Source organism: Dipodomys ordii, unplaced genomic scaffold, assembly GCF_000151885.1.
Source record: "Dipodomys ordii isolate 6190 unplaced genomic scaffold, Dord_2.0 Scaffold282, whole genome shotgun sequence".
Classification (NCBI taxonomy): domain Eukaryota; kingdom Metazoa; phylum Chordata; class Mammalia; order Rodentia; family Heteromyidae; genus Dipodomys; species Dipodomys ordii.
This window is the reverse complement of record NW_012267498.1, coordinates 108,730-118,664: the sequence shown is the minus strand read 5'-3', so window position 1 is coordinate 118,664 and position 9,935 is coordinate 108,730. Positions and strand designations below refer to the sequence as shown.

General features: G+C 50.6%; 1 protein-coding gene across 2 annotated transcripts; it reads left to right on the top strand.

The window, feature by feature from the left end:
• The first annotated feature begins 1,148 nt into the window (after positions 1–1,148).
• On the top strand, positions 1,149–7,707 carry Atp6v0e2 (ATPase, H+ transporting V0 subunit e2). 2 transcript variants are annotated; one of them, XR_001175831.1, is made up of 5 exons: positions 1,149–1,297; positions 2,770–2,817; positions 5,642–5,757; positions 6,185–6,408; positions 7,500–7,707. XR_001175831.1 is itself a non-coding variant. In XM_013036376.1 (4 exons), the coding sequence occupies exons 1-3, from the start codon at positions 1,194–1,196 to the stop codon at positions 5,733–5,735; spliced, it is 246 nt and encodes an 81-aa protein (XP_012891830.1). In that variant the 5' UTR covers positions 1,149–1,193; the 3' UTR covers positions 5,736–5,757; positions 6,185–6,812. The 2 variants fall into 2 exon arrangements, 1 of the variants encoding a protein (XP_012891830.1); XM_013036376.1 differs by lacking the exon at positions 7,500–7,707 and having other exon boundaries at positions 6,185–6,812.
• The last annotated feature ends 2,228 nt before the right edge of the window (positions 7,708–9,935 follow it).

Sequence of the window (9,935 nt, the reverse complement as noted above, 5' to 3'; positions counted from 1 at the left end):
TTTTTTCTTTTTGCTTATGTGGTGCTGAGGAATCGAACCCAGGGCCTCAGGCATGCAAGGCAAGCACTCTACCACTGAGCCACCTTCCCAGCCCCCCAAGTACCCATTTCTTGGTGCTCATGTTGTTAGGCTTTGACTTAGTCTTTCCAGAGAATTATACTATTTGCGTTCTCCACATATCACTCACCCAAGTGGATTAGAAACTCCTAAAAAACTAGGGTGACATTTTATAGCTAAGATCTTTGTGTGCTACCTCCTTTCCCATCTCCAACTCGCATGAAAGTTGAAAGGACGAATAAGGAAGTCTTAACTAGAGAATGGATAAGATGAATGTAAGTCTCTGCTTTGGGAAAGAGAAACACAGGCTGGAAGAGATCAGTACAAGGACAGGCACATTTCTCTTCTGAATCACGTGGGTCTTAGCTTCATTTTTCCGGGCTGTGCAATCACTAAAGCCAGGGCAAATGTATGTCAGGTTCCTTGGGAAAGAACCTGCTAACCTGGAGCCACAGACCTCTAAAGAAGGGATGTACATAGAAAACGGACCGGGAGATCCCAGCGATCACTGAACAGGGGATGTGTGAACTAAAAAGTTCAAAGAGGAAACTGGACAGAAGGAAGTACGGGCCCTACCTACTATGCTAGCGATCTCGTCCGAATTGTCGTTTCATATGGAATCAATCCGTAGCTGTTTGTGCGAGGAGTCGGCATCGAATCCCCAAGTCCCTTCTGGGCTTGCGACCGCGTGGTGCCAGGAGAGGGCGCTGTAGCGCCAGCCTAGGTCCTGCTGACCTGGTGCAGCGCGAGCGGAGGCCGGGGATGACCTCAGGGTGGGCTCCGGAGTTCCAGGGGGGTTGGGGGGGATTAAGAAAATACCACGCAGCAGGCGCTGGCGACTCGAAGCCGGATCCCTGGAATCTGGCAGACCCACTACTCCAGACCCGCTCGAGTCTCTCGGTCCGCAGCCCGACCCAGCCAATCAAGGAATGGGATCCTCGGAACGCCCGCCTCCCCTGCCCACGAGTGACGTCTCGCCGGGCTCTCTATGTTCCCACCCGGCTAGATCAAAACCCGCGCGTGCGCAGATTGTCCCGGTCCGACGCCTCTCCAGCGCGCGTTCCCTGCGCTTGCGCACTGCCCACCGTCCGTGTCTCGGCCCCGCGTTCCGCCTGGACATCCAGCGGCGCTCAGCGATGACGGCCCATTCCTTTGCCCTCCCGGTCATCATCTTTACCACGTTCTGGGGCCTCATCGGCATCGCCGGGCCCTGGTTCGTGCCCAAAGGACCCAACCGCGGGTAAGAAAGGCCGTGGCTGCCGGTGGCCGCCCCTGCCTCCGCTCGCGGGCTTCCTGAGGTCTCCCCCCAGGCGGGCGGGCCGCGCGCAGGGCGGCCCCGAGGGGAGGGGAAGGGCACGCGCCGCGCCTCAGTTTCTCCGCAGGTAAAATGGGGACGGTAAGCAGCCTTGCTGCCCCGAGGATTGCCCGAAATAATGCGCCTAAATTACGTTTTGTGCACTGGTTTTAGCCGGTTTCTACACTCTGGTTTGAAATTCTCATCACCCCCTCCTCGGCTTCCCAGTTCTGTCCTCCCAGTGCCCAGGAGCCCTGGGCCAAGCTGCTTAGTCCACGTTGAAGGGAGGGAGTGTTAATCTCTCCCGCACCACTGTAAGTGCTTTAGATCGGAGCTTGTAGGCTTTGCTTTGGATTAGTTTGGCTGGAGGCTGGAAAAGTGAGTGTTGTCTTTGTTCTTAAAAAATCCACAGGGCTCAAGGATTCTACAGTTTCATTCTGTAAATCATTCTAGGGTCACCTCTCTTGCAAATCCTGGTGAATTCTTTCTTCAGCCTGACTGATGTCTCTTCTGCTGTGTTTAAGCCTCTCTCTTTGATATCTGAGTGGGCACAAAGAATCTACCTAGACTTCCACTCATCTGGTCAAATCACTACTAAATAACCCCATGCTGCTGATCACATATATGGTATATATGTGCACACAGGAGGGAAACTAGGAGGAGGACACAAAACTAGAGGGAATTAGGGGAAAACATACAACAGCGGGACCCATCAGCTGCACTGGACATTGATCAAAATGAACTAAGCAACTCAATGGCAGCAATGGGAGGGAGGGAATGAGTGGGAAAGAGGGAACAGCTGATGCTATGCAAAACAAAAGAAATGTACACATCACCCAATGTGGAAGAAATAACTGTATTACAAAGCTCATAAAACTCATAAATGTAATAGAACACAACAATTTGTCCCATGAAAGTTAGAATGTGTTTGTGATTTTAACTAAGCATCATTATCCCACAATACTGTGAAATTTGGGAAATTATGTAATCACTTAATCACAATAAAGAATTTGAAAAAATAAAAATAAATTAAAAAAAAAAGAATCTACCTAGGCTCTGTTCTCTTTCTAACAACCCAGCTGCCAGGCACTTGTGTAATCCTAGCTACTCAAGAAGACTGTGATCTGAAAATCATGGTTTAAAGCCAGCCCAGACAGGAAAGCTTGTGAGACTCTTATCTCCAATTAACTAGCAAAAAGCTGGAAGTTGAAGTGTGGTTCAAGTGGTAGAGCACCAGCCTTGAGGAAAAAAAGCTAAGGGACAGCACCCAGCCTCTGAGTTCAAGTCCTACTACCCGCATAAGAAAATGTTCTGGTGGGAACATAGGTGACCACCAGGAGCTCCTTTTATAGCCCTAGCCAGACTTTCCGAGGATGCTGCTTCCACCTGTCTTGACCTGTTGTCCCCCTCTCTTGCAGAGTGATCATTACCATGCTGATTGCCACTGCAGTCTGCTGCTATCTCTTGTAAGTACTGCCCTCCTCATAAGTACTGCCCTCCCCAGCTTTGTCCTCCCTTTTTCCCCTTGGCTTGTTGCCCTTTTGTCCTGCTAATGAACACATTTCCAAAGCTAAAGCTGTGATACGCACAAGTGGAGGCCTTGTGGAAGGTTTGTAGGGGGCTCTGCCACCCATGTGCTTTGTGATGCTCATGGGCTCTTTACTTACCTGTGAATGCATGTGTTGTGCCAGCTCAGTGGTGTCTATCTGCTTGGGCATTGGCATCACCTGGTAAGTAGACTGTTAAGAAACAGCTTTAGGGATTCTTTGTAGATCTAGCAGATCACAGTAGTCAGGTCTGCAGCAGTTTTTGTTTTTTAACAAGGGCCCCCCAGGTGACTAGAAGGCAACCAGAAATGGTAGATGAGAGCAACAGTCTTGAAACTTGAGAAAGGTACCCTGGAGATACAGAAGAACTTCCTAAGGGTTGCAAGGGCCTGGTCAACATGAGGGAATAACTCCTGGCCTTTGATGTCTAAGCCATTCTTGTATACCAGGACAGGAAGACATCCCTCCATCCTGTCCAATACTTCTGTGTTCATTCACTTCAGCCAGAATGTCAAATCAAGTTCTAGTTTGGGGGCAAACTCTGATTGTTAACACGCTGCTAGACTTTAGTACATTGTCCCATCTTCTTGTGCCCTCTATTTCTGTAGGCTAAGCACGACATCGCTTGGTGATCAGAATTCAAACAAGTAGGACACAAGGGGGGCAGATGAAATAAACTCTTGGTCTTAGTAGAGTTTAGTCTTTAAACATTAACAGTTTTTTTTTTTTGGTGGGGAGTATGATACTGGAATTTGAGCTCAGAGCTTTGTGATTGCTTGCTTGCTTACTTGCCACTCTACCACTTGAGCCCTATCTCCAAAGACTTTTCTGTCCAGGCTGGCTTCAAAACACAGTCCTCAGGATTTCAGCTAGGATTACAGGTGTGAGACACTGGCACCTAGCTAGAAGCCTACCCATTCTTTAAAAGGCAATTATGGCCTGGATTCTTCAAGTTCATTAATTAAGGACAACAGGTCTGTTTTCAGGTCTGCCAATTGTGTGTGTGTGCGCACGCGCGTGCATGTGTGCATGTGTGTGTTGAAACTGGGGCTTGAACTCAGGGCTTGGGTGCTGTTCCTTGGTTTTTGCTCAAAAGTGACACTCTACTCTTAAACCACAAGTTCACTTCTGGCTATTTGGTAGTTAATGGAGATAAGAGTCTCACACGCTGTCCTACCCCAGCTGGCTTTGAACCACTGTCCTCAGATCTCAGCCTCCTGAATTGCTAGGATTACAGATGTGAGCCACCACCATCTGGTTCAATTTTTCAAAATCCACATTAAAAAATTTAGTTGGTTGATTTCAGATTTGGTTCATGTTATAATTTTTCTCGGTCCTTCATAGGATGTTTTATTTTAAGCTTGCTGTTCAGACTTTCAAAATGAGTACATGTTGCAAGAAACAACAGTTAACTTCAATGTGTGCTACAAGTCTCCTCCAACTGCCTTTTCAATGAGATATGAGAGATTACAGCTTCTTACATTCATGAGGTCCTTAAAAACAGCAGTATTTATTTTCTATTTTGAAACAGTTTTTTTTTTAAATCTATGAAATTGCTTAAGGGGCTGGGAAGGTGGCTCAGCGGTAGAGCACTTGCCTTGCATGCATGAGGCCCTGGGTTCGATTCCTCAGCACCACATAAGCAAAAAGAAAAAAAAAAGAAATTGCTTAAAATTATCACTTTATTTTTTTTATTTTATTTGTGAAGATACTGTACAGAGGGGTTACAATTACATGGGCAGGATAATGCGTACATTTCTTACCAAGCATTGCAGCCTCCTCCTTTTGTTTACCCTTCACATCCTAAAATTATCACTTTAAACCCATTTGTCTGCTTAGGTCATGAATGGTTTACTCCTATTAATTAATTTTCTCTTATTGTACCTTAGGAACCTACCTCCTCCTTACAAAAAATAAAATTTGTTAAAAATAATAATGACAGTCCAGGTACATCACCCACATGTATAAGCTTAGCTACTCAGAAGGCTGAGATCTGAGAGGACTGTGGTTCAAAGCCAGCCAGGGTAGAAAAGTCCCAAGAGACTCTTATCTACAATGAACCAACAAAAACCCAGAAGTGGAGATGTGGCTCAAGTGGTAGAGAGCCAACCAGCCTTAAGGGGAACTAAAAAAACACCATAAAACAAGTGAGGGTATAAGGTCCTGAGTTAAAGCCCCAGTACTAGCACTAAACAACAAACATAAATAAATGCTAGATACATGGGGATGTGTGGGTTTTTCCAGAATTCTCTTTGGATGAAGCATCTCAAAGGCCCTTCTCTTGGGCTGTTTCTTGGTCCTTTGGAGTCGCAGAGAAGGCTCAGAGAGTCTTGGAATTGATCGCTCAGACATCAGGATGTGAAGACTGATGGCTGTGAATCGGGGAGACGGTGTAAACAAGATGTGTTATAATTACAAATAACAAACATCGTGTGGGAAAGAGCAAACCCACTACAGATTAGATGCATACAGAAGTGGAGGAAAAGGGACATCTTAAAACACACACACACACACATATAGACACACACACACAGACACACACACAGACACACACACACAGAACAATGCCTGCTGAGTAGGTTGGCTCCCTAAGATTCTTCATTCCTGAGGACATTCATTCATGTTTGGGCTTGCGACGTGCTCCCTAGAAGGAGAGGAGGGACCAAGGCTTCTTTTGATGGGGGGGAGGGGTGGGCGCGGTCCTGTGGGCACCCAGCCCTCCTCACTCTGCGATCTCTGGCAGCTGGCTCATCACCATCCTGGCCCAGCTGAACCCCCTGTTTGGGCCCCAGCTGAAGAATGAGACCATCTGGTACGTGCGCTTCCTGTGGGAGTGACCAGCTGTGGCTTCTGCCCCAGGTACCTGGAAGATGGCAGGTGTGGGAGCTGAGGGTCTGCAGGGAGGGGGAGGAGAAGGAAAGACAGGCGCAAAGAAGTCTCTGGATTTAGGAATTCATTTGCTTGGTAAATGGAAGGGGGCCTGGGGGAAGGCTGTGAGCATCAGCTGTGCCTGCACAGTGCAGCGCAGAGGAGAGAACCCTGTCCTCAGAGAGCTCCCTCCAGGGCACGTGCACCGCCTCAGCTGCAGGACTGATTACTAGAGCACCGTGGGTGAGGATGGACACAGAATCTGTCTCAGGTTGGGTGAGGCTAGCGCCTGTGTGGAGCAAGATAGTAGCCCAGACAGCGGGATGTGAGGAAGGGGCAGTGCCAAGGGCCCCCAGGGAGCCAGGGAAGGCGGGGTCTCCAGAGCAGGGGGTGACTCTTTATGTGATGTACTTTTCAGGTGCCCTGCTCTCTGGATGGCCCTGGCTCAGCGTCCTTGTCAACCCTTCGTCGTCCCCACCCTCCCCAGCTGTCCTGGGCCCTCTGCACTCCCTTGTCAGCACCTTGGGACCCTGGGAGAAAGCCCTGAGCTCAGGCAGGCTTGAGCAGGGGTTCTCCTGCCTGCAAACTCCCACGGCTCCAGAGCTTTCTGCCTCTCCCCAGCAGCTCCTGGACAAGGCACGGGTGAATGGGGTCTGTCTCTGAATATGGGGTGGGAGTCAGGACGCATCCCTGACCCAGGAAAGAAAGGCATCCTGTGGAGAAGGGGCAGGGATGTGCTCATGCAGGCGCAGTCACCAACTCTGTCCCCACCCTGCTGTGCCACGCAGGGACCTTCTCCAGCCGTGACCTCCCGGGATAGTCTTAAGTTGTCATACACTCGCAAATGTGAAATTTCTGAAAATGTTGACTATAGAGAAACATTCATGCCAAGAAATCCACCAAGTATCTTTAGGTGGAGATTGAAACCTAGGTCCTTTGTAACATCCAAGTTGTTTGACGGCTTGCTCTGAAAGTTGTGTCTTAGAGCTGGGAAGGTGGCTCAGTGGTAGAGCGCGTGCCTCGCATGCATGAGGCCCTGGGTTTGATTCCTCAGCACCACATAAGAAAAAAAAAGGCTGGAAGTGACGCTGTGGCTCAAGTGGTAGAGTTCTAGCCTTGAGTTGAAAAGCTGAAGGACAGCGTCCAGGTCCCACAGCTGACAAAAGAAAAAAAAAAGTTGTGTCTCCTCATAGTGTCCTGTTCTGTCTCCTGTCCTGAGAGGGCTGACCCCCTCTGTAGATACGCTCCCACCCCCTCCTCAGAGCCTGTCCATCTGAGCAAGCCTCCTGTGCGGAAAGGCTTTCACTCTGGGGTAGATCCCAGAGCCTCTCACAGTAGCATCCAAGTGACCCAGAGCTAGGATGAGGAGAATCAGACATAGATAATGTTTGAATGGCACTGCAGGTCCCAGGCCTCTTCTGGCTTCTGAGCTTGGCACTAACCAGACCTCCCTCTGCCAGTCCCCCAAGCACACCCAGCTCTGCTGGGGAGGGTGAGGAAAAAATAGTGCAGTTCATATACACAGATTGGGGGGTTCTAGGAGCCCCAGCCCAGGCCCTCCACTCCAGGAGAGTAAGTGAGAATATGCACTCTTGCATGAGCTGCCAGAGCTAAGTCAGCCCTCACCACCTCTCCTGGTTCCGAGCCAGCCGCCCATCCACATTGCCTCTGCGTGGGAAGAAAGCCAGCCCTGCTTATTTATTGACTATTTATTGGCACTCCTTCTCGTGTAGGCATTGTCTTCAGCTGCAGTAAAATGAGGCGTCCCACCTAGGCTCCATGGGCCTGGCCTTGCAAGCCTCACAGCTCAGGTTGGGGCCTCCATGGACACCCTCGGTCCCTTTCTACCCTGACCTCAGTAGCTCTCCTGTGGGGTGGAGTATGGTGAGCATGACTTATACTGAAAATCTGATTCCTGTCTAATAAATAGTGGTGATGCAAGACCGTGATTTGGTGACTAAACCTCAGCCTCCATTAAGTTTGCTGTCTGCCACCTGATTGCCATTTCTTTGGTGGTGGATCTGGGGAGATGGAAAGGGGGCTAGCAGCTGACACCCCTGAAGCTGCACTCTGGGACATGTTTTTCAGACCTGGAAGAAAATCTGGGTCCCTGGTGACTGCCCTGGATTTGGCCTAAACCAGGCCTGGCAGGAGGAGGAGGGGGAAGGTGTAGAACCTGACCACTGTTCTATCCCAGATGCACGCCTCACAGGTTGTGCAGCAAACTAAGTCCCCACTATCACCAGAGCACGGCCTGCCCCTCCTTACATATCAGAAGGCTGCTCAGCTTCCTGTCTGAGGCTAGAGAGCCAAGAGAAACAGGTGCGCCAAGGCCACTTCAGGGAAGAGCTGAAGGAAGTCTGTTCTGTGGGGGGCAGGGAGGTGGGGTGGGGTGGGAAGTGCTGGGAGAACTGAGAAGAAATGAAGTGGAGCCAGGGGAGAGGCTTATGGTAAATCGCAAAAAGGTTTTAAAGTAAGGAAGTAATGTGGCCCACCTTAATTTCTAGAATGCTCTACAAGATGCTCAATGAACAAAAGACCAGTTGGTATCTGATAAGGGACCAGGTGGAGTGAGGCCAGGAAAGAAAATGAGGTGGGACCTGAAAGTGTGGGCAGGGTCTGACTTGTGACCCAGTTGCTCTGAACAGAGGGTCCCCAGGGTGAAGGAGGATCCTGAGTCCCTGGTTGTCCTGAGCAGCTTGGCACAGAGCACTGAGCAGGAGCAACTTGCAGAGTGATGTGACAAGTTAGGGGTTTCCTTTATTTCCTGCAAAGTTGAAATCTCCAGTAGACGCTTGGATGGGTGGACTGAGATGAGAAAGACTTGGAATCTTTAGTGGAGCAGTGAAGACATCAACAAAATAACTTGATTTCTGAGGGATGGGAGTCATGCATGGGGTCCAAAGTGAGAAAGGCCCAGAATACACCCCCAAGGAATGCCAGGGATTACAAGGTGTGTTTGAAAGGCTTGGAACAATCAAGGCAAGGGGAAAGCCAGATGGGTAGAATATAAAGGAAAACAAAGGTCTAAGAGGGGTTCAAAGGTGGGGAGTAACCTAGGACTTAGAATGCCTTCATTTTCTCTAACCCTCAAAACTCCAGATCAGCTGGCTGAGCAAGAGAGAGTAGAAGTGGCAGTGTGGCTGGGAGACAGACGCTCCGAAGCTAGCCCTAGAGAGATGAAAAGGAACAAGCTACTCATAAAATTACTCAAAAACAGTGTTTGTCTCTGAATTTCTGGCTGCTGTTTTCTAAACCTCATTTTCCCTGATCTCTCTGACCGCAAAACGAGACTGAAAACTGATGAAGTGCAAAGACAAAAATATATACACTGGTTGCAGTGCTCCCAATATTAGCCCAATCTGTAGGACCCAGCTAAGCCCGGAGTATAGATTTGGTTGGGACTGGAGCGTTGGAAAGAGGTAGCAACACAAAAGCCTGAAAATTGCCTGCTTCTGCTGGAAGACGAGCAACAGGTCGCCTGTGAAGCAAAGCTGTGCGCTTGGGTCTCCTTCCGGCACCCAGGAGACAGGCGCATTTCCCCTGCCTTGGACAGTGTGGTCTGCAGAGTGGCAGTCGGCAGAAGTCAAGTGTCGATGGGCCAGGTGCCAGGCTTCGGAGGGCAGCCCCGGGCAGGAGACACGCGGGTGGGTCTGAAGGACGGGTAAGCCTTGCCGTCTGCACGCCAACGAGACGCGGGCAGGGCACTGGGGACGATCGGCCCGGCGCCAGGCACAGGGTGACCGCCACGAAGCACGTCTCAGTGAGCGCCGGTGGCTCACGCCTGGAATCCCAGCCACTCGGGAGGCTGAGATCTGAGAATCGCGGGCGGTTCAAAGGCAGGCCGGGCAGGAGAGTCCGTGCCCCTCATCTCCAATTAAGCACCAGAGAAAGCTGGAGGTGGAGCCGTGGCTCAAGCGGTAGAGCGCCAGCCTTGCAGACTAGGGGCAGCGCCCAGGTCCTGAGTCCAAGCGCCAGGCTCAGCCCCTCTCAGCGCCGAGCTGTCCGCGACTTCCGGCCGGAGGAACTGCGTGCCGGATGCGGCTGTCGGCGCCTGCGCGCTGGGGCCCGCCGGCGCCCGGAGGAATGTACCAACCAGCGCGGACGGGGGTGTGTGCGGAGACCTCCGCCAGGGGCCGGTCCTGGCGCGCCGCGGAGACCCCCCGCCT

Coding starts and splice junctions, on each gene's coding strand:
- Atp6v0e2 (XM_013036376.1), top strand. CDS start 1,194: ATGACGGCCCATTCCTTTGCCCTCCCGGTCATCATCTTTACCACGTTC. Junction 1,298..2,769: donor CCCAAAGGACCCAACCGCGG/GTAAGAAAGGCC, acceptor CCTCTCTTGCAG/AGTGATCATTACCATGCTGA. Junction 2,818..5,641: donor GCAGTCTGCTGCTATCTCTT/GTAAGTACTGCC, acceptor GATCTCTGGCAG/CTGGCTCATCACCATCCTGG.